Here is a 25,028-nt window from a genome sequence, read left to right as displayed (position 1 = left end):
GCAGGAATAGGGTGTCCCCAAACTGAGCAAGCAGCAGCTAGCAGAGGGTGAATTACTTAATCACCACAAGACCAGCTCCAGCTACCTAATCAATTTTGCAGGACACTAAATAAAAAGAAGTTCCTGGAAAACTTCCCTGAAGCACCTTCCTAGGCAGAGCGTAACAGGAAGCTACAGCCTCCAGTTCAGTGACAAAAGCCACCCAAGTAGCATTTCAGTGACATGACACAGAGTTAAACAAGAGCACGAGTCACTTCGTGAATCTAGCATCAGCCTTGGCTGGCAGACGTTTGTGCTTAGCTTCCCAGCTGCCCCACGTGGCTTCTATGTGTTGAGCCAAACATTTGGATTATGAATGGAGTCAACCTACCAGATACTCTCCAGAGCTACGTGTGTACATGCAGGCCCTGTGAATAACTGCAGTTCTCATCTAACATCAGATGTGTTTTGCACTATTTCAAGATACAGAGCCAGCGAGACAGCAATAACTGACAGTTCAAACACATTGCAGGAGCTGCCATGATGCTGAGGCCTGTTACTGCTCCCACTGCTGTTGAGAGCAAAACACTCACCCAACTAGATGAGGGATGAGAACTTCTGAACGCTCAAGCACCTTCAGAGCCTGCTCAAACCTTGTGCATGATCTGCCCTCAGAGCAACTGCCAAAAGCTTTCTGTCACTGACACCTATGACCCCAAAGCCATACTTTGGTCCCTCATCTGTCATTTGAAGACTGAGGTATGCTTTCACATCTTTCACTTGTCATTTCCAATAAACAATCTTTTTTTCCACATTACGCCATAAAGTTCTGACTCCAGCTGTAACTAAGACTACAGGTGAAGTTTAGAGGGGAGATAAAACAGATTTGTTTGAAAGCCAGTGTTGTAGGCCAAGGTTTGGGTTTGTTTTTTTTAAACGGTAACTTCAGATGATTCCATTGGTTGTTTATCACAAAGTCTAGCTAATAGAGTTAATAGCCTAGTTTGAGATTTTTAATAATTCAAAACTGTTCATCTACATAAGACATTCCCAGAGAAGGGCAGAGAGCTGGGGCCTGCTGCCACCCCACACCCAGCACTGCAGGAGACTCTCCTCTCTCAGCGAAAAGGATATTCCATACTCAGATGTAACAGAAAGGAGCTCAGCAAATATAAATTTCATTTCTTTGTGTGCTAAAGTGACATGGTTTTGTACAACACTGATGTATTACACACAATCACATAAATAACTGGTACAGAGTACTTCACCCATGATGACAGAGACAACATCACTATCTGGCCTTTCTCAACATCAGATCAGACTCCAGGAGCCATAAACATTCAGGTCTGAAAGGACTATAGTAACTTCAACCATTAGTGCCAGCAAATGCACTGCCCTCATGAAAGCTGTACTTAAATTGCAGATTACCTAACACACGAAATGAAGGATCCTGGTGAATTTTAAGGGCTTGGATATTTTGCACAGTCTCCAGCAAAAATGCAAGCACAGTGTCATTAAGAACAGTACACCATGGCTTCCTTTCCAGTCTGTCTTCCTCCAGGAATCAGTCTCCTTCAATGCCATCAAGTAGAAGGTTGCTCCATTGAGGTGCCAATGCCCAAGTCTGGAAGTGCTGTGATGTACAGGGCTGCCGATAAAACATCATCGAGGCGAGCAGGCCTGGAGCGAGCACGCTGCTTTGCTGCCCTTCCTTCCTAATGGGTCTATGAGAGTGCTCCTTGAGTCGCTTCCCCGCTGTGCGTGGCTACTGCTGGCCAGTGAGAAACATGTGGCCTGCAAGCAGTGTCCTGTGCTGTGGTTCTGCCAGCCATTTTAATACACGTAGCAGATAAGCACTGAGATAGAATAAAGGAAACGGGATAAAAGCCAACAAAACACTCCTTCCACGCTGCTGCAGCATTTATTCAGCCCAAATTCCTGATGCACTCTATTGATCAACCACTTTGGTTAATTGGGCATTACTCACGCCACCGCACAGCACAATGTTCACAATGGCAGAGCAACGGAGGCATTACGGGTTCAGCTTTTTACAGCAGGTGTTTACATGTAGCAGGTCCTTGTGTAAGGGCTCGTTATAGGATGACTGTCCCTCTGCAAACAAAGCAGCAGCACTTTGGGCTTCTCCAGGGCTGAGAAGCACTACATATAGGCACAGTATCATCATGGTTAGGAATCGAGGCTGATTAGTGCCACGGAGAGCGGTTACGATTAAGCAGGTTTTCCCTTTCTCTGGTTTAATGGTAATCCAAACCGCAAGGCACAGGTGATGACAGGAGGAGAGTGAGGGGAGCAGGGTGGGGAAGGAGGTGATGATTAAAAACAAAGGAGGGATACTCTGAGACACACAGTTACCGTAACAGCAGACAAGCAGACCAGAGGCAGACAACGACAAGCTGACCTGCTGATTTGTCGCCCAGTCCTGGAAACCCCCATGCACCACACCACTACCAGCAGTCCTCCTTCAGTGAAATGCCAAAAGAAACATCAGCACCACGTTGACGATGATGAGGAAGAGCAGGATGACAAAGACCACTACCCGCTGGGTCTCTGGGTTCATGTTGCAGCGGAGGAATGTGTGAAGCGCACTCCATTTGTGCCTGCTTCGGTCGGGGACCTTTGCCATGGCTTCAGCCCCCAGAGGGGGGGGAAAAAAAAAAGCAAAAAAAAAAAGCAGCAGGCTTCTTAAGTGACCGCTGTACAGCCCACAGCGGGGCACGAATGGGGCAGAGGGCTGTGAATAAAAGCTGTTTTGCAGCTCTCAAAAGCAGAAGTCTAAATGGTTCAACACAGCCATTGCTGGTCCTGCACAGCATGTGTGCCAAAACGCCCCCTCCCCACCCCCTTATCTCAGGGGGATGCTTATCAGCACATCCGTGGGTTTCCACATCTTCTTTGCCGAAGGAACCATTGCCATTGCTTTAGCAGAAGGAAGATATTGAATTCCTTCTTGCAGAAAGCCCGAGCGTGCCGGAGCACTGCAATCCGGGCTGCGATACTGGCTTTCCAGAGAGCGGCTCAGCTATTTGCTGGGCGCCGTCTCCAGGATACATGCAGGCCTTAGCAACGCGGCAAGCGCCAGCCCGACGTGGCGGTGTGCAGGGGAGGCTTTTAAGGAGGGTCAGGAGTGGATTAGGCGGCTGCTTTTTTAAATCCTTCCACCCGCACTAAGAGTGTGCCAGCAATAGAGACAAGTCCTGCTGGAAGGCAAATCCTGCTGCTCCGGGTGAGGCTGGGGAAAGCCGACTGTGCAACTGCACGGCGAGGGCCCGCACGGCTTCCTGCACACCTGAGTATGCAACAAGCTGTTGTGTGTTTGCGAGGAGGATGGGGGGAGATGCAGCCCTTGCACTGGGGGTCCAGGAGGAGCAGCTCCTGTTGGACTCTGCCATCCGAATCCTGGCAGGATCCTGGAACCAGAATGTCTAAAGGGCTTGGCTACCTCTGCCAACACCTCTGTGGACTGAGGCACTTAAAACGCAAATCTCTGCAACCAGAAAACCTCTAGTCAGCTCTGCAGAGCCCTAAGCGTGCTTTTATGAACTTAACAATTCTGCTGCTGGACTGTGAAGTTCATCAACCATCAAGCTGCCTGGGGTACACTCACAGATGCCCCAGCCTAAGCATAGCTTCTACCAATGTCTGATCAGGATCAGGATGAAAAGGCACTCCTCCTGGGAAAGGTCAGGGGTGGTTCTTGGAGAGCGCCCGTCAGACTCTTTGACTACAGTTGCAGCCCTTTTCTCTCCTCTAGCCAGCAAAGCGGAGCCCACCTTTTACTAAACAGCTGGCAGTAGTAGCACTCCCTGGGAAAGGAAGAGGAGGACCCAGTATTCAGGATCTTCATTGGTGGGAGGTAATTCCACATCTTCCAGTTCTCACTTACTCACTCCCACCCCCAGCCCCGCCTCGTGAAACTGAGAAACATGAATCCAGCAATCCAGCCCCTGGAGCTAGGGCTAGATGATACAGTAGCTAGTGCACGGAGCCAGAGCTGGGTGCAAAGAGGATGACTCTGCACTTTACCCAATAGTTTCAAACATGAAAAAAAAAAAAAAAAATTCCCAAACCCCAACTTGTGTATATATATACACACACACATTCTTAGGAGCAGGAACCAGAAGTCATGGCTCCTGCCTTAAACATACTAACTGCTAAACACCTATGGTAGCATCTATCTCTGGGAAGGGCAATGAGGAAGCAGCCACATGATGTGGGTATGAACAGAACACACTCAGCTGCTCGCACAATTGAGAGAATGTATATTAAAAAAGCTGTCTTTTTTCAGGTGTTAGCACATCAATGCCCATAATGTTTCTTGAAGATCTGTATATGTATCTGTATGTATCCTGGAACAGAGCAGGTGAGATATTTAAAAGGGAAAAGGTTGAAGAGTTATGGTCTGGCTGGGTACTTTTCTTTCATTTTGTTTTTTCCCAAATTGTGCTAACCTCAGCAGGGGTTACACAGAAAGTGCTAACCAGTCAAACAACTTCCATTGTCTCCTTACGGTTCCGTAACGTTTAAGATACGTCTTTTTTAGGCATTATAAAATCAAGTCTAGAATTATTTCGGTTTGCTGGTTTCTGATCCTGCAAATCTCCTTGTCTCTAGCCTAAATACAGAACAAGAGGAATAATATGTAGAACAAGAGCTTGTGCTCTCAGTGCAGCTTCAAGACCTGATAAACAGAACTTCACATATGGAGCAAACTACTGGGATCCACAGGCTGCCCAAGCTCCCAGGTGTTCTTGAGTTTTTGGCCTGCGTTCGCTTAATGGCTTTGAAAAACCAATCCTCCCTGTTACATGCACCACAGCATAATACTTAGATCCCTAAGCTTGCAGACTTCAACTTAATGAAAGTTCTTCAAGTCCACAGTTGACTCTCATCATTGCATTGTTCAACTCCTGGGCATTCTGCAAATCTTGTCTGGTTTTGAAGGCTTTTCATGAACTGATTGAGTTTAGGCATAAGCCACTGAACAGATCTGGGAGGAATGTGGATCTTCAGGAGAAGCTAATCATGGTGAATGGAAAGCATGGTCACACATGCTGCTTTGAAACCTGCACAGCAACTACCATCTTCTCTAGTCACTTAGTTACACTGAAAAGAAATAGATAAACTCCAGTAACCCACCCAGACACACACTGGTGAGTCAAGCTGGCAGAGGTGTATTGTTGGTGCCACAGGATACCGGGCAATTTCTAAAAATCCATGGTGATGTAATTCTCCAGTAATCCCTCGAAACCTTTGCCACTCATGAACATTCTCGAGCACTGAAGGTGAAAGCACAGAAAGTTTGACTGAATATCTATAAAGACATCTTAAAGGGGAAAGTAGTTTATTTCTTGGACACTGCTCTGAGACCACCTGGAAGGAGAAGTTGGGAGGAAACTGATACCAAGATGAAAATGCAGAAAAAAAGATGCAAAATTGTAATGGAGGGCACATTTTCACCTAACTTTGTTGAAGCTGTGTCTAAGAAACATCCTAAGCCACAGCTATATTCCTTTGCTTTTCTGATATACAGACCTAAGTGCCCTCCAGCACTACATTGCCTGGGCACATATAACATGTTTACCTTGTGTACATCTTAGAGCATTACACAATTAATGTTAAGTTGCAGTCACCCTTCTGACCCCACAGTGAATAAGCAAGCATGAGTAGAAACTGGTCTCGTCAAGGACAAAAAACTGCAGAGTCACTCTAGCTGCGACCTGGCTTTTGTTTTCACCCCCACGCAGTGAATCCCCTCACACAGTCCTTTGCAGAGTCTGTGCATGGGGGAGTTACTTCCATGGCAACTCAAAATGTTTGCAGTGGGAGGGCTTTCCAGCTCCTGCTGCACGCTGCTAAACACCATGTGGCATTTTTCTGTGACAGAAATAAAGCCTCCTTCTTATTCCTCACTGATCAGACATGCTTCTGTGGTAGGTGGCATCAGCGAGAGATGAAATAACTGACGGTTTTACCTTGTGGCTTGTAGTAGAGTAGAATTTAGTTTGTGTAAGTATCACTGAGGGAGCATATTTCAAATAAGTGTTGCACAATCTTCATTGGAATCTAATTTGCAATTGTAATAATTTACTTCCAATCCTTCCTTTAAGAGCAATCCTCAGTCAGGACTGCACCAAGGGAATAACGCTGCCACTCAAACAGTGCACGTGGTGAGCACAGAGCAGCCTCGAAGGCCTGATCGCACACAAAGCCACACTGCAGTCACAGAAGCTGGTCAGTGACCAAGCCTTCAGAGAGCAAATTATTCAAGAATCCTCAGTCTAATATTAGATAAAGCAGAAAGACACCCCTTTACTTTTCATCAAAATTATACCAATTATTGTCCAGCCCTTACTCGTCACCTTGCTCGTATGTGCAGCAAATGGGGCCTAAGGTTTTGAAGACTGTTTTAGGTGTCGGTTTTAGGGGGCCAGGAGTGTACAGACAAACCCACTGCCAAACAAAAAGAGCATTCCAATATTGTAGCAGCTGAACTGGGAACTGAAAGGCACATATACATAAACATGAAAAATTAATAACTGTAATAAGCAGCACAGGTGCTTCAGTAGAACAGGCAAATAAATAACTGAGGAGACAAGCAGCGAAGTTCCATCCAGTGCACTGGGAAAGCAAAGAGCGTCTGCCCCAGCGTGAGGCCCCTGAGGGCAGCAGTGCAGAGGGGACCAGCCCCGCCATCAGCACCTTTCCCTTCTCTCACAAGAGAGCAGACTTGGAAAACAAGGCTCTGAGTAGTAAGCTAGATACCATGCTAAAGCACGTTTCCAGGACTTCCTATACTTGACTTAGCACAAACAGGGATGTGCTTGTTACAAGTACAAGACACGCAACACAATTCAACTCCTCTTAAAGCCAAGGACGCGTTAGTATTGTAGGCACAAATAAACTGTGCTCTAATCACTAGATGAAAAAAGAACACTTTTACTGGGTCATTTATCAACACCCTCTCTCCAACGAGGTGAAAAATGTGTCAAAATATTAACAAGTAACAAAGGAGAAGTAGTGCTAGAATTGAGCGTGGATTAGGCCCATCTGATACACAGACACATACTTTTTGCCCCAGCCGCACTGCCTCGTTCTCTGCACAGGGCACAGAGCACGGACAAACCAGGCAGTCAGCTCTGTGGTGCATTTGCTCTGTTCAACTTTGCATACCATGCAAACATAGCACTGAGTATGCAAATACTAACTTCTTTACAGGTTTTCCTAAGATGTTCCTAAATAGGGTATCTTCTGGGGTAGCATTACTCTCTCTTTTTACACCAATGAAACCACAGACACAAATATGAACTTCCCTGCCCCTCTAGTTGGCATCACCGGCTGTTCGGGTGCCGTGTATACAGAACTACAGAAGAAGAGAACACGTTCAGCATACGCAGAAACCCTCAACAGTTCAACAGCCAAAGTAACAAATTTCACCTGGATCCATATGACTGGGTTTTTTTCCCCCCTTTAACCTTTGTTTGACATAAAAATCAACAAATTATTACTGCCCTTTTCATAACACAGAGCTGTTGAAGAGCTTCTTGGGGAAGAAGCTTCTATTAATTTTTATTTTTTTAATTGGGTGATGAAAATATTTCCACCTAATAACACTGGGGTGATCGAACCATTTCAAATGCATCTTTCAAAAAAGAATCCAGGCTGAGTGGATGTTCAGTGGACGAATTTCTACTCGGCTTTCAGTTCAGCAACTGAAAACAAGGACTGAGAATGAAATTGTGAGAGGGGCAAGCATTGCTACCTGCAAATCAATCCATGAAAACCAAGTTTCCTTAACTCCCAAATATCCCACTATCACACTTTGCCCAGCACCCAAACTGTGCAACTATCAACCCTGTTACGCATTGAATTAACCCTCAGTAACAACTGCAGCTAACACCTCCCAAAAGGATGTCATTCACTGTTGACCTATGGCTAGAAAACATCAGAACAAGTACAGCTTCTTAAATTGCATATGATCATTTATTTCTAAAATGGAAAACAGTCTGTCAAAGGCCCACAATTTGCTCTCAATTTTACAGTGTGCAACACTGTTACTAGAGCACGGTTACTCCCACTGCATGTTTCTCTAGCTAGTACTACATGGTTTAAGCCCACACAGCTTTTACAGCCAGTACTTCCCTGGACGGTTTACTCATGTAATACTGCCAAAATATTTCAAGTTGTTCTCTTGATTGAGTACTAAGATTCACGAGATAATTATCAGTGGAAAGAAAATTGGCCTGACAGTTTCTTTGTGTAGTGCATAGATTAAGGCATGGCAACACTGGCACAGTGCAAGAAAAGCAGCCATGTAGATGGGCCACCCCTGACAACAACAAAAAACAAAACAAAACACCAACCCTAGAAAATCTTCCAAGTTCTCCTAAAGCAAGTTTTATTTTCAAGAACAGCAACAATAACTATTAACATGTTTGAAGCATCTGGGAATTATTGTCACAGCCAAGAGGTCCAGTGTCAGAGGAACCGTGTTGCTGCTGCGAGCCACGTACTGGCACAACAGATCCCACGCGCTTCTGTGAGCTGAGGCAAGGGAGCTTCCAGCATCACACACAGAAGATGACACATTTCCAGGATAGGTTGGGCTAGTGCTGGGCATGCATTTGGGTTTGACTGAAGGTGGAAAATTCTCTCTCAATACTGAATGACAGATGACAGGCAAGGGATACAGACAGGAATGGCCTGGGAAACAAAACAAAGCATGTTATGATAGATGTGGTGGAGCAAGGAACAAGCAGAGAGAAGCAAAGACAGGCTGACAGAGTCCATGCAATAGCCAAGGAAAATGGATCTTTTTCAGTACAAGATTGGACACAGGCAGAACAAAGGATGCTGTATTAATTATGCTCTGAAATAAAGAAAGGCTGAATGGGATATATGGTAAGACAGATGGATAGGAAAGGAAATGTTGCATCTTAGAGACCTGGCAAGATTAATAGCTTGAATGCAATAGCTAGGAAGCGATCAGAATAGAAGATGACACTCTTGTTACAGAGCTGAGGAACAGACAAGGTGGCAAAGACATCCTTAGTGACCAAAGAAGGAGGTGTTAAGGAGGTCCTAAAAATTATTTTAATGCTTTTTTTTTTTTTTTTTTTGCTATCTATTTTTGAGCTGAAAATTTGACAGCCATGGATAACACAGAAAGACAAGGAATGGTCTTCATTTGGGCATTACGTGGGCTGGAACTGAGAAATAAGGCAGAAACAAAGGCAGAGAAATACTCTGAGAAAAGTCAGGGAAAGGAGAGAGGGAACAGGCATGGGTAGAGTTGTGGGACCTGAAGCAGCTGAAGTCAGAGGAAGCTGCAATGAAGCCAGTGAAAACAGATAAAGTGAGTGAGAAGAAGGGGATGAATAAGTGCAAGGTCAGTGATAAGGTGAATGTGGTAACTAACATGGGGTAGAGGAAGATGCATAATATACAGAGCTGAAAAAACACTAAAAGATAATACCTGTAAGAGTTTTTAAGAGAGGTGGCTGGAGGGTGGGGGGGAACAGGGGCAAGCTTTATTTTTTGGTTGTTTCTAGACCATAAGACTCCTTTCTTTCCAACTATACAGGAGTTTTCAAGAAAGCCATATAGTTTTAGGCCGTCTGGCATATTCTGTTGAGCCCACACATTATAAAATATGAGTACAGGGTTCCTTTAGCTGTCATCTTTAAAAAAATGCGTTTGGTTGCAGAGCAGTGTTATGACACTTCTCTGACTGCTCAGCCTCCTCACCTCTTACCGAATATACCAGTCTTGCGAATGTAGAAAACAGGAAAACTGCTTAAAAGTAACAGGTCTGTAAAGTTCTTCCAAGCTGACATGTAATAACGTTAATTTGAGAATCCTCCTTCATTGTCTTCTGATGCAATTAAAGGAGCCATAGGAGGGCTAGGGAGAACAACAAGCTCCACGGAGCATGAGAATGAGAAAAGCTATGAGAGGGTAAAAGACATACATAAGCTGAGTATAAGAAACAGGCTAGACATTTTTATGTGCTACATAACAGAAAAGCAGGGCAGAAATTTTACATGGCCAAGTGGCCTTCCGAGGCCACCTTTTCCTGATACCTCTGTTTTAGCCAGCAGGCCGGAAAAAATGCAGCAGAACAACATACCCTGAAGAATGAGTCTTGATGGGCTGTTCTCCAAGAGCCTGCCCTATCCACCAAGAAATTAGTAACAATCTAAGATACAGCTCAGAAGCAAACTTGGTAAGTGGCTGTTAAGATGATCAGCAAGGCAAGGATGGGAATTTGATAGCCCCAACAGTAAATGGACAAGGTGCCCCTCTGCTTTACTAGCAAAGCATCTAGGGACAGAGGAACATGAAAAAACAGGACGTTCAGTCCATGTTGGATAGCTCAAGCAGCCTACTTTCTTTTCACAAAACCCATTGATATGAAGACTTGCCAGTGGCAAGTCAGTGGAACAGCCAGAAGCAGGATCCTCTCTAAAGATTATAGATAAAACCAGCCAGAAGTAGGATTGAAAAAAATTACCCCCCATCAACATCGTTCCAGGTCACTGTGCCCTACAACTGCATCTGCCCCGCAACCCAAAACTTCAAGAAAGAAGCTGAACTTGATGTTCAAGTGCTGTAAAGCAGCACAGCTCTACTCCTGTCCTCTGAGGCCCTGACCACACCCCACAACTCCATGCAAATCTGCCTGACAAGTATGTGCCACATGGAGGTGTGCCAGTCAGTCCCATACTGCTAGGGACAAAGGCCGTTCTGTTTGCCTGCCTATGGAGTGCGCGTGTGTTCAAGTGTAGGAGTAGTGGGGTTAATGCAAGTAACATTTCCTCATTTTGCTGCAAGGAGCAGGCGTATGACTGACCTGCACTGGAACAGTGGCTCTCCCAGGGCATGCCAAGGGCACTGAGCAAGGGCTGGCCCCAAGTGCCCCAAAGGGAGGGGGAGTCTTTCCATGAGCCTCAATAAAAGCGGGGTTGTTCAGCACTTCAGCAGCTTGGTTGTTCTCGCTGATCTTTCTTCCCTTTACAGCTCCCACAGTTTTGCTGCTTTTATCAGTGGTAATATAAAACTGCAAGGAATATGCCAATGCCTTCGCTGTATTAAAGCATGGCTGAACTTGCTGCTAACTCTGCCCCTAGTTTACTGAGTGTAGGACAAGGGGCCTCGGTCACAGGATAGGGCTGAAGCTGACAGGGAAGATCTTTTGTGGGATTAACAGTGCTCTCTGAAGGGCCAGAGAGTCAGGAGGGATTTTATTTTTCCACCACAGGGTTCAAATGTCTTCTGGGGATTAGGAAAAAAAAGAAAACTTTGCAGAGAGGAGCTGCTCTAAATCAGGATTTGCAGAGAGGAGAATGAATCCAAGAAACATTCCGATATCAAAACCATGCTGAGAGGAACCTGAGGCACAAGTATGGTATAAAACCAGATATATTCACTCCTCTGTCTCTGTGCAAACACTTAAACCTGGAATAACCTCTATGCTAACCTTTACCCAACATTCCTACTCTGTCACATTCCTTCTTTATCCCCTTCTCTCAGCAAATCTTTGTCCTCCAATATCCACTTTGTTATTGTGCTGTTATCCATCACAGGTGTTTCTTGAACTAGCGAACTGGGGCATGGACATCCCAAAAACTATTTTTAAAATAAAGACATTGGCAGAGTGAATTGTAGCAGCAAGATTCTGCAAAACAGACTTGTCTTTGCACACCATCAGGCTACCATTTCAAGCAGGAATATCTGCAGTTTAATTTATGCTACACTTCTGAAGTCAAATCTTAGAAGGAGTGCAAATATTGCAGTGCTTCTAATGCTCTTCCTCCCACAGAACAGCAGTGGAGAGTTAAGTACGAAACCAAGGATCCCTGAAAGCCAAACGAGGAGTTCCCAAGGATAGCTAGTGAGATACATCAAGGACAGGCGCAAGTTCCTTCTCTGTATCGGACAGAGGGCAGGTTTGAAAGCAAGGCTCCCACTTCACACATGAATGGCGAAATCACTCATCTTCACCTACTCACAGGTTATCCTTGGCTGCCGTTGCACAGGGCCTGATTGAGCGCGTGCACTCCACAATCAGGTCCTGCAGGCAACACTGGTTGAAGGATGGCAGGTTAGAAAGCCTGTGATTAGGTGCATGTGAGAGCCCTCAGCAGGTAGGGACCATCAGGACCTGAGTGTTAGCGCCTGCCTGCCACACTAACTCAAGTGCAGCACAGCAAGGATTTGAAGATCTCAGCGGTGTCATGGTAGATGGCCCTCGTATGCTAGAAGTGGCAGGCAGGAAGCTGAGACCTTCTGCAAATGTAACCCTTAGCCCTACAGGATACAATGCCACTGGTACACATTAAAAGAGCTCTTTTAACGGGATGCCAAAGTATTGGAAGTTGGTTGCAGCCTTCACCTCAAAGAGGCAACCACCTCTTGTGATTAGCATCAGTAAACATGCCATGTTTTCTTTAAGCAGTGGGGAGCATCAGACCGAGTTCTAGGAACCCACAGATACACTGGATAAAATACAGGCAGACTTTGAGATGATTTGGCACAAATAACTTCAGGTGCTAAAACACTGTTGGATCATTTTGTCTCCAAGGGGAAAACTGTTTGCAGAGCCAAGCCTCTCTCTACACCCCAGTAACTGGGAAAACATTTAATGCCGGCAAACAACAGACATTATTAAGAGTCCCCTAATACTCACAAGCTATCATTAACAAGTGTTAACAGAAGCTGTTAGAGTCTTTACAATTTAACAGCTGGCAGGGTTGAGGTAAAGCCTCCAAAGCTATCATGCTGTCTCCAGTTATTTCCTTTGAGTCATATGTTTAGGTCTGTTTCACAGCCACAGATGAAAGTTTGGGCAGTACCTTCCCCTCTTTAAATATGTCGGTATGTGTGTCGGGACACACCCGTGCCCACAAAGAGGTGAAACACAAAGGCTACCTCTCCTGTTCTGCTTCTTCAGTTTGGCTCCTGGAAGGAGGAGTTAGGTCCATTCAGAGACCGACCCCATAACCCAGTCATTCCCTTATGCATGTGCATGGCCTCTTCCACTGTAACACCTCAGCATGTTTGTTTAGGAGTTAAAACTGACAGACCCCCCCATGTGCTAATCTTGCCCCAAGAACTAAGCTAAGCCTGGGGTTTTTTTGTTTGTTCCTAATGAGTATCAGATTAATAGGGCTATTTAGAGAAAGCATGGGTCTAGCAAAAAAATTATGTATTTTATAGAAATGCTTCTGTGTGGATTGAACTGCTGGTGGTCTGTGTGTATGCTACAGACCATAGCATACATAGTATGGGAGCTACCTACCCACACCTCACAGGTATGTGTGGGAACAAGCATTTGGATTGCTAAGGGCTCACTGCATGACTGCAAGTGTGAAAGCTTATCCCATTTCTCCCACCTTTCCAAAAAACACCAACATCCACTTGCAAGATAGTCTTTCCTCAGATGAGGATAATCCACAGTGCGGAGTGAGCTACACTGGCTTCCATCACCCTCTCTTCATCTTCAGCCTGCTGGGGAAGGATCCCTTGCGCAGGGGACAACCAAGTCCTAACGCTGACGAGGGCACGACAAGGTGGCTCAGAGCAGCCACAGCTGCCCATGGTAGAAAGCAGAAATACGGCTCTGGTAACCCCTGCGACCACTTAGCTTCTAATCTTGATGTTTGATGAGACATAATTGCTACAGAGTATTTGAATATACTGATTTGCTTTAAAACCATCGCAAAAAGCCCTCTGAAATGACCTTAGAAGTCTGCAGACCTGACAACTGTAAAAACTAAATCCATCAGGCAGTAAAAGAAGTTACAATTCTGACTCCATACTCTGAACATCCACATCTGAGCCCTATATAAAGTTACGCAAGCACTTGGGACCAAAACCTCGGATCCAGTAAAGATTTAAGTCCGTCGGGGAACATTATTTCTTGTCCTTGACAGCACTGAGCTTTACACAGTACTCTGCAAATAAATCATAATTGCTGCTTCTAGACCACAATTGCCAACCTTCGTTGCAGAAATACACAAGACACAGAAGCGGGAATTAAGCCCCCTGGGGGGAAAAAAAAAAAAAAAAAAAAAAAAGGAGGGGGGGTATTTGTTAACTGGTTTCTATTTACTTTAGTATCAGTTGGGAGAGCAATATACTCACATTAAGATATAAAAGTGGTAATAAATCTCCTCTCCCAGATTACACAGGAATGTTATATATTGCTTCCATATGATCAATAATTCTAATTCTGTTTTCAGTCTGGAAATCTGTTGTGACCATAGCTTTTTCAACCTATTATGTGCTCTTTTAAAAAAAAGGGGATGATAACATTTTGCGGCACTATTTTAAATTTTTCCTGTCTTTTGAAATTTGTCCTCATATACTACACAAGAGATTTCTATTAACTGGGATGTAGATAGATAATGTGAAAAATGCTATGAAGGATATTATTCACATTTAATTAAAATATGTTGTTCTGATTTCACCTGCATTAACATTTTATGAGTTTTGGTTTGGTTTTTGTTTGTTTGTTTGTTTTTTCTTAAAAACCACAAAAAACAAACACCAGTTTAAAATTGGCTGTGCTTGGAGGAGCACTGGGTAAGCCTAGAACAACTTCCCAGTGAGCGATCAAAGAGTTCAGCACAAGAATGATGCTTTAGAGACTCAACAGCCCCAGTTGAATACTGTTCAGTAAGACAAAGAGAGGACTGCTACAATATTGCCGCCTTTGGTACATGGCAGATGTATTGTTTACGCCACTTCCTGAACATTTTTCTGTAAGAATTACTTTGTTAAATCAGAAACATATAAGTTGGAACCAATTAGCTTAATTGCATCTTGTCAACAAGCACTGGTTAGCACACACATCTGTAACATACTACAATGTTGACACTTTAAAACATAAGGCAATGGTGTTACATGTCTTAGATAAAATCCTGGCCTGCTGAAGCCAATGAGTTGTGCATTTCCTCAGGAGCAAGACCTCACATACCAAATTCCAAACTTACCAAACATAGAGCCATAAGAGATAAGGAAAAAATAGGGAGTCTTGCTGTTATTTTCCAAACATTTAATGCTTTGCTTTCACAAGATGGGGATGGTACTGTTCATCTAGGGCTGCAAGGGGCTAAACACTCCACATGTTGAACTGCAATAGCATTTCTTCCAAAGCACAGAGCCATATGGACCCTTCACACAGCAGAACAGAACAAACCCTTTGTACACACCAGATATTTCCAAGCAAACAGGCCTAAGCCTACCTGCCCAGGCCAATTACTTGATAAGCAGTATAAATTTTCCTCATTATCACCATGACCACTTGAGAGCTGGGCAGGCAGGCTTTTTATATGCTTAATCCCTCATGTTCTCGAGTTCAGTCTACATATAACACATTTCACGAAGCTTGAAGATATGTCTGTCCTATACGTAATATTTCTGCATTGGAAGGATAGAACCACAATGCATTTGCAGTATAGATTTTTCCCTTGCCGCATTTCACCTAATTGTACTGTGGAAGCAAAAAGATACAAGGATAGGATCTTTATCTGGAACAAACACAAAGTAAACTCCACCAAGTACAATCTAAACACAAAAATCTCTTTTCACGAACATCAAGAATGCATTTGAAAGAACGTCAAACAGCCCCAAGAAAATTACTTCCCCTACCTCTTTTCTCATCCCAAACCCTTATTATTACTTTTTGATTGATTTTTTTTGGCTCTTACACACTCTCATGCTGATGATCTTAGGTGGGCTCTATACAACCTTCCCAGCTTTCTTTTATCCCTCTAGTTGTCTTGCCAATAAATTATTCTAGTTTTATGAAATGGTTTTATTTCATAACCATTTTCTCTTGATCCAAAATGAGCTAAAACTCAGTGGTTGGGTGTTTTGTTTTTTAATGCAACACTTGGTCTGCCAAATGCCTTAAAAATGTATTTCAACCTTCTCTTTTTATTTGAAAGCTGCTTCTTCCAAGATGGCTAAGAATAATGGGGTTACCATAGTTTCCTTATCCACGACCAATAAAATGCAATTTGGAATAAAATAAAACAAAGATAAGACAACTCACAAAATGTGGCTAAATGATTGGACATTGATATCTTCACCCTACATCACTCCTAGCACTACTACGGAAAATACTCAAGACTAACCAATACCCAGTTTTTGGTCCAGCAGGGAAGATGAAGATAAGCCTGTCCGATTGCCAGCTAGTTGAGATATTTCAAGTCCGACACTTAAGGTGTCTGTTCATGTAAAATCCCTCCCTTACAGATTTAGTATTTCACCTCAGAGATTTTGTATTTTACTGTACTCTTTTGTTCCAGGAAGTGATTGTGTAAGAAAGCACTTTGCTAAGGCTCAGTGAAGCTAAGTGATGGATTAATTACCCGTAGGAACCAGTTGACAAAATAAATAATGTACTGCCTGTTCTTACAGTTTTATTGGCCCCTGAACCAGCAAGCTTCTAGGGAACAAGCCCAAAATAATCTTTTTCCTTCTGGTCAACTGGCCAACAAAACCCCACATATGTTTCAAAGACTATACAAATTACACCTGCTTTGGACACATCCATTTGCTTTCCTGATTAGAAGTTAAATGATGGAATTTTACTTTAATAAAATGAACTTTTAAGAAAAGAAATAAAAGCAATTGTTCTCAATAATAATGAATGATGAAAGAGAAAACCACAACATGCATGACGGATATACAGACCCACTGCGAAATTAATTTTTTTTCCTGATTTTAAAGAGTTGTAAAGATTTCCTTTAAAAAGTAAAATATTTTGCCTTTTCTTTTAAGAAAAAGGAAACAAAAATCCAGAGGGTGTTCTGTTTGATGAGACACACTAAGACAACTTACCAAGGCAAGCACCTGAATGGGAGGGAAGCAGAATCCTCCTCCCACACTCTCAGTGCACACTATGGGACTGACTCCTGTGGTGCCTGGAACCCTCTCACAAACACACCAGGTAAATGTGGGAGAATGCAACTCAAGATTTTCTGGTGTTCTACTAATGTTTGCTTGCCAGTGACAACAGCCCAAAACAGCTGAGGTTAAATCAAAAAGCTCTGGCCATGGTTTGATAACCCCTGGATGAAACAATAGGAAAAGAAAATATAGCTTTCTGGAGCTTTTGCAGACCCCAGAAGCACCATTGCTGTATATATCAAACATACAGGCACAGAGCCTCAGTCAACATAGTTTCAGTTATAGCTTAGCCACAAGAAAATATAATACATCTTTTATCCTTGCCTTCTCATCTTGTGAAGGTCATGTAAAGGTAATAGAGTATAAGGAAGAGAGAAAGGTGTAAGAGTGCAAGAGATCACTCATGTGGTGAATATGCTCCACTCTTCCAATGAAAAATCTTATTAGTTCACCCCACCGACAAAGCGTTTTGTGTGTAACAGGATGCCAGTTCTAGTGCATTAGACAAACCCATTGTATTTTTGCAGAAAAAACATATTAACAGGATTTAAGATGTTGCTCATCGCACCACTTAAACTAAGTAGTACATTTTTAAATTGCTGATCTCAAGTTAATCAGTGTCAGCACTATAAAAGAAAATAGCTAAAAGCACTGACTAAAAAGGCATATCTTTCACATCCCTAGAGTGAATTTATTGGGGAACAGGAAGAAGCAGTGAAGACCAAGCCTACGTTAAACTTTGCACCCTTCTCATCTACCAATAAAGAAGTATGTAGACCAGTTTTTTTTCAACATTTCCTTTATGCCTTCAGTACACCACATTTCAAGTCTCACACCAGCACTGACGAGGCTGCTCGTTAGTGGTTTTAAACTTCCTGTCCAAAAACACCTAGAAGGAGAGTTACCTGCTCAGGACCAGTGGCTCTGCATTACCTTATCATCATTATCCTCTACTGTTAGGGACAGCTCTCTGATGGAAGGCCCAGACCCTGTCATTACCGAGTTGTAAGTCGTACCCACAGTAAATGACATTTGAAGCCCCATCCACTTTGCATTATTGGTTTGATTGTTGATCTTTCTCACGGTTCACAACAAGAACCAGCATCCTTCCTTATACTGCCTGTCAGAAACCAATCAGCGCAATACCTCATTGATGGCAAGCTGCTCTCCGCCTCCCCCAGGGTGGCCGTAGCGGTGGTTGGAGCTCCGGAAGTCATCATACAGGTCCTCCTCACTTCCTACATCATCCATTAGAGCTGTCTTATCCAGTGCCCCATCAGTGATCACTGCAACAACAAAAAGAACAAATTGGTATAGACCACAAGATCCTCAGCAGCACTGCATCAATTATATGAGCTTGGCTGGGGTGAGGGACACTATAACACAGCATAAAGGAAAAAAAGACAAGGAAACTATGTAGGCAATTTCAAGGCACAATTCCAGCCTGGTGCATGCCCATCTTTCAGAGATTTTTTTCTCCATTTATGTTTTGTTCCCATAAATGATTGTGTCTTTTCCTGGACTGGAAAATATGATTTTAAAAAATTCAACAACTGCTGCATGTTGCAAAGAAAAGATCAAGTAAGAATAAGAAAACAGGCTCTGAAAAAAGGCGCAGGGCAGAGATGACGCAAACATGATTTCATTATGACGTTGCTGTGTTGACAGGAAACTTGACTAAGTAACAAGCTCCTGTCTGCCCATTCATACCTTGATGATTATGATTTACCAAATCCTATCAGACTAAGGAAACTCTCAGCCTTTGGGAAAAACTATCACCTTCATCTTTGTCCACACATTTATTTAATTTGAGAACCCTTTTTGTTGCCTAAAAGGGGGTTTGCTACAGAAGTATCCATTATTACCACAGGAGGGCCATTCTGCTCAGCACAGCCCCAAATAAGCTACAGATAATGGAGGGTTAGCAGTCTGTAGCTAGAACAAGCATTGAAGTATCAAGATATAAGCATAAGCCCAAGAGAAATAAAAATATGGCATTTATACTCCTTGCACAGAAGAAAATGGCACTTCATCTGTTTCATAGGCAGGAACCTTTTCCTAAGGTCTCCTCAAGGTATTAGCAAATACCTTTCAGTGCCATGTTGACCAATCATTCATTCATCCCATACCTGTATAGGCTACTGAGCATAAACTTTCTGTTCTCAAAATCTGTGAAAAATGTCAATGATCAAAGAAAAAATTTGCTGAGATGTTCATCTGGATTAGCAACTGCTAGGACAGCAGTTTCCATGACAAAGAGGTGGGCTTCACAAACATTTCTATGCATGAAGTAAATAGCTAACACAAACATGATGGAGAGAACAACGTCTGATATAACTAGTAATTTTAGTTTAACATACTTGACACGGCTACAATAGTAGAACTGAATGAACTGAAAACACAGATATTACTATCAACACTCCTGGTGACAGTCGTGGCTGTCCAAGTTACACATGATGTTACACTCAAAATTTTTGCAGAACAGGTGGAAAAAAAAAAAAACAACCTTTGAGCTTGATCTTGTACGGCTTGGATAGGAAAAACACCAGTCAGAGTCTGGGGACACATAAGCCTGTTCTTGAGCCCTCATTCTACTCCATAATGCAAGTGCATCTTATGAACCTAGTTGTGTCAATGGGCCAAGAAAAAGTGCCTAAGGGTTCATTAGCTTATTATTACCTGAAAGCAAAGCTCCCCAGTAATACAAAATAAAGTGCTGTCAGAGGTTACAGCAAGACCTGCAAAGGTCGTCCTCATCAATGCTTTCATTACATGTGATGCCGCATCACTTGATTACTTCTAATAACATGGTAAGGTGTAAATTCAGTGTAGCAGTAACTTGACATAAAAATGACTGGAGTATGAGCTATTTTTGAACTAAATACTTGATCGCTTATGCTCTGAATTCAATAAATACGCACAACATAGCAAAGACATATTCATTGTCTAAACCTGGAACTCCACCCAATATTGATGGCAGTTCAGGACATGGAGGTGCATGAGCTTATGATTAAAGCAGAATTTTCTGTGGAAGTGTGTAACTACCCAACCATCCAATTTCAAGTGACATTTATGAAAAAAATCAAGCATTTTCGTAGCTTTGCTCTGACACATCGTATCATTATACAGAAGTTCTCTACCAAATACATGCCAGTAGTATAGATTTCATATAAAGCAGTTCTGGAGCTAAGACCTAGCCCATTAATATAAAACTCAAAAAGAGCTGGAATGCCACTGATATTATCATTTTATGCAGAATTACCATGGTTTGCACTTAAATTTATTTTTTTTAAAGAGCATTAAAGTTTTACTTTTTGCTCATACACTGTCTGAAAAACATTTGTCTGATAGTAATGAACATCCTTCAGTGTATTAGTACAGCAACAAAAACAAATTAGAAGTGTTTTTCAAGAACAAATGAAAATAAATCATTTATAAGAAGGGAGTTAGCAATCACTTAATTCAAAACTTTCTTTGCATCCCTCTGATCTCATTCTTTTCCCTTATTTTATGCATGGCTTCATTACTTTTGCTTTATGCATCTTCTGCTATTTTCACTGCTAAAATGTGAAAATTTTTCAGCTTGAAAAATGTTCATTGACATCTTTAAAGCTTTTGGTTTTTTCCCCCACATTTTCCTATTTGTTCTCTGATCTGTGCTTAGATGAAAAAGCAAAAGCTCCAGGGAGATATTTATCTGTGTTATTTAAATTGCTCTATACCTCTGCTAAGTGCCTTGAAAGCTGTGTTTGCTTTTACTAGAGATCTGTTTTTCTTCTCTGATCTTACCAAGCTCATCAATTTTCTGCAGTCCCAAAACCTGTTATTGCATTTTGGATTAGTTTTCCTGGCAGAAAAGTCCTCATGGACATATTTCACCAAGTAACGCAGTCCATAGTCATATGAAAGTTCTCAATCCTTGAGGAAGAATGGCCCAAGATAGCCATTATACATTTTCCCAAACTAACTAATGTTCCAGGGAAGAATAAAACTAATGAAAAATAATAATTTGCTCTGAAGCAGCTTACATGGTAGACATGATTATAAATAAATAAATAAAACAGTAGTCTGGAATGGTGACCCAATGCACTAGAAATCCATCAACGAAGCAGGAGAATGAAGGCTTTTAATGTAAGTAGTGACTCAACATAAACTAGGTCAAGTAGAAACGAAGCAAGCACTATACAAAAATCTTTAAAGACAAGTTAGCAGAGATTGCTAAAATAGTCTATCAGCTTCCTCAACAGCACAATACTAGTCAGACAGGCAACTATTAAGCTGCACGGTAGTTGACTTGGATGCCTCATTCCCACCCCCCCAAATGCTCATCTCCATTTAACACTGAAATCCACTGGTACGGTCACAGCTGGCCTCTCCATGTCTCTCTCAAACCACTGATCTGACCTGTCCCTGGCGATCAGGCAACACCAAAAGAACAATGTTTGTCAAAAAAATAATGCCAAGCATCCAATTAGCTCAAGCAGATTTCTCCGTATTTTATACAGCTGTCCTGATAAATTTCACTAAATACGGCAACAAATCCCATACATAGGAACACAGGGATGGGTTGCACCAACCTTAGTACTACAACCTTCTGTTCAAGTATTAAAATTCTGCTTTATACTGTTGTTAGGCCAAGCCCAAGCTCAGGATTTATGTCATTAAAGTACAAAAGCAGATGGGTAATTCTAGCAATAGTAGCTCATGAAAGAATGCCGCACAAACCCTTTTCTATGCATCTGAATAGAGAATAAGGTGTCAAGAGCTTCGTGACTCCATGAAGAAATATCTTGAGGATATGAAGCAGCAAAAGTCATACAAAAAATGGCACTGAAAACAGCGACCAGCACAGGTGGTCTGCGTTCAAGTGCCTGAGCAGACAGCACTAAGACAGGCTACATTCAAGGATAGTCACAAAAACAAAAGGGAAGAATTCTATAAAAATCAAATAAAGCTTGATCAAAATGGTCCAGAGGAAGAAGGTTTACCCTTACACCTTCCTACAGGCTTTGGGATGCAGGCATAAGCAGTCAGCAGTGGGAAGGGTCCTGGCTGGGCTCTGCTTGTGCCCCCACCTTGCTGAAGGGGAGCATGTAAAAGGTTGACGCCAAGCAACCCCAAGAGGTACTTCTCCTACACAGTTACAGAGCTCTCCATCTCATCAGAAATCCATCGGAGCTGTTATCAGCTCTGTGGTTTCACACAGAAGAGCACTCTGTGCCCGCAGTGAGAGACAAGCCATGCGATGGTCACAGTACAAACCATGGGTGTACAACTTGGCCACCCCAGCTAGAGGCCTGTCAGCTGCATCCTGCTTATAGGTAAGTTTGGATAATTTGAAAGGCATACAGGCAGCTGCCTGTATGGTAGGATGTTTACTCTTGGGAGTCATGATCAAATCTATCTGACACTGGAGAACAAAACAGCTGGGCCACACTGGGACAGCCTCAGTCTTAATAACCAACAGAAGATGGTGGGGAGGGAAAAATGAGAGAAGCCTTGTGTTGTTCACCTAACCGGTGGGAAACCAAAAGAAGTTGGGATTAGATGATCTACTGAAGGTCACAGACTGAAAACAAATATCAACCATAGTCCAGAGTTCAGTTAAGACTAGTGTCACCTAGTATAGGTGACTGTTTGCCATGTCTGAGCTCCTCTCCTCTCTCAAAGGATGGACCTGCTTCATACATTCCAAGTGCCAGGAATTAGTGAACACAAGTTGTTGTTGGCCACAAAAAAAAAACAAAAACAAAAACAACTACCAACACCAAAAAGAAAAAAAAAAAAATCCCACCCTCTCAGTGGAGAAACACAGAATAAATTTTTAGCACAGTTTCCTCAGAGCAGCTGGGCACTGCAGCCCCAAATCTAGTACAGCCTCTTAACAGAGAGATCTCAAAGTCACAGAGGTTTATGTCTCAGCTAGAATAAACCCCAGTTGCTCTCCATTGGCGAGGAGCTCCAGCTGCGTGCCTGGGTCAGAAGCCTGAACAATGACCCAGGACTGAAGGAAAATGGACTAGAGGCAGTTTCCCCAAAATTTTGGTTATCTTTTTCACTTGACTTACAGCCTACAGCTTTTAGGGGTAAGGCTGGGACAGGAATCCATGATGATTACAGACAGCTTTGAAAGCCAAGAGCATCCATAGTTTATTAAAAGCACATTACATTAATGACAAAGGGAACAACTTTTGTATATTGGAAGAATCTCTCCTTCAAGCGTGCTTTTTCAGTACCACATCCACACATTTAATTTGTCTCTGTAGCATTTAATTTAAAATAATTCACCGAAATAACAGTAGGAGCCTGATTTACACTCACAGAGCAAATTAATTCAGAGCTAACAACATCATTCCCTCTGCCTCACTGAGCAGAGATTGCTGTGGTTGTGTGCAGTGCCCACAGGAAAATGCATTGCAGCTGGTGAAAGGAGTAGTTCAAGAGATTTAAGATTATAAACGAACAAAAGGGGTACATGGGGTGGGGAAACCAAACCCAGACTACATTGCCCAGGTGAAAAGAGCTCCTCCACCCTCCTCTTCACCCATTCTGAATTGCTAAACCCTCATCTCCCTTAGAAATAGCTGCCACAGTAATGCTGCAGCCTCCATCAGTCCTGTTCTGAATTATGTGCTTCATTTATCAGCTACTTGATATACGGAGGTCCCTATGCAGCTGCCACAGTAAAATCCATCAGAGTGATGTCATCCCACTTCTGCCCCAGCAGTGCAATTCTCCAGCTCTTTGCTGTGCTGATGGACCCTCTCACATCATTCTGCTTATGGTTGTGGGCCAGTTTAACAGGAAGAGGGAAGTCTGGCAGGGAATTAGCAACAAGGGAACAATGACCAATTAGTATGAACTTGGGGGGGGGGAGAGACAACAACCAACTAAGGACATGGGCCTGCAAAGCCAAGCCTTAGAGAGCTAGGGTCCTCATGATGACATTTCTGAGCAGGTAATGAAACTGTGAGTCTTTGAGGAAAAAAAGAACACAGAATGGGGAGGACAGGCAGAAAATATTTAAGTGGAGAAAGCAAGCTTCATCGCCTCCATTTTAAAGAAACATTAAGAAGGGAAAGGATTCAACATAACAAAATTAAATTAATATTTTGGTATAATGCCATAAATGGAATTGCTGTTGTGAATGAAACCAGTTCCTAATTAACTGAGGCAAAGAGCAAATCTGCGCTCAAAAACAAAAAGGACACAGTTCTTCAATGGAAAGCTGAGCACAGATCCTCTGTGGGTCTGCTGGGCACATCACGCAGGGTAACATTCATCAGCAATAATGCACTGAGCCACCCACTCAGGTTTCAAGAGTTTTTAAATCCCAATTAGAATCTAAATGACTTGCAGAGAGGCTTAAGGGAGTTCTCAGCTCTCTCGGGTAGCAGAGATAATTATGGGGAAGAGAGATGCGGATTATGAATGGCTCTGTAGCTCTGACTCCCACGTTACCACTTGCGATGCGCTTGCAGCTTGGTCCGCTTTGCCTTGGCAGACATGCGGCAGAGAGCTGCCCCCAGTCCCTCCCTTGCTTGTTGAGTGATGTTTCGAGTGGGAGAGAAGAGGGGGAGCAGTTTAACCAGATCTGAAGGAGTGGAAACAATGGGAAAAACAGATAGGAGATCAAATAAATGTACTTTCTTGATCCAAAGCCTGATCCTTTGCTGAAAACTCCCTCTATTGTACTTGCATACTAACTATTAATTCACTGGCCGCATTCCCATCACATCTACTGACTTGGAAAAAAGCAGGCACATCCTCCCACTCTACGTATTTGTTGTTTATTTGCTCAGGTCTGATTACTCATCCATACTGACCTGTTTGCTCTCATTTTTCAGATGGACATCTTTGGAAATGCTATTTACTTTATGTCTGGACAATGTTGAACATGATGGGGCCAATGCTAGTTCAGTCCTTTAAGCCCTATCACAATCTAAACATTAAACCAACTGTAGCAATCAAAACTAGGAGGCAAATCCCTTCTAGCATCCAGGCACATTCTTTACCATAGCCCAGGTAGGATATAGTGGTTGGAATATCTGGCATGTCATTTATTGCCCCAACAAGTCTTATTCATTGATGTAGCTGCTATTAAAAGGGGG

The 25,028-nt window shown here is 42.9% G+C and overlaps 1 protein-coding gene across 2 annotated transcripts in view; it reads right to left on the bottom strand.

The window, feature by feature from the left end:
• The window catches only part of ARHGEF4 (Rho guanine nucleotide exchange factor (GEF) 4), a 44,808-nt gene extending 26,616 nt beyond the window's left edge, over nt 1-18,192 (bottom strand). Inside the window, exon 1 of one of the 2 annotated variants that reach the window (XM_009572670.1) lies at nt 18,064-18,192. In XM_009572670.1, coding sequence (XP_009570965.1) covers nt 18,064-18,168 — 105 coding nt within the window. In that variant the 5' untranslated portion in view covers nt 18,169-18,192. The remainder of the gene's footprint in view (nt 1-18,063) is intronic. The other variant, XM_009572671.1, reaches the window with a different exon arrangement.
• Nucleotides 18,193-25,028: the final 6,836 nt, after the last annotated feature.

The sequence above is a fragment of the Fulmarus glacialis genome, unplaced genomic scaffold (assembly GCF_000690835.1).
Source record: "Fulmarus glacialis isolate BGI_N327 unplaced genomic scaffold, ASM69083v1 scaffold34132, whole genome shotgun sequence".
Taxonomy (NCBI): Eukaryota; Metazoa; Chordata; class Aves; order Procellariiformes; family Procellariidae; genus Fulmarus; species Fulmarus glacialis.
The sequence above is the reverse complement of the archived record's forward strand: the minus strand, read 5'-3'. Positions and strand labels throughout refer to the sequence as shown.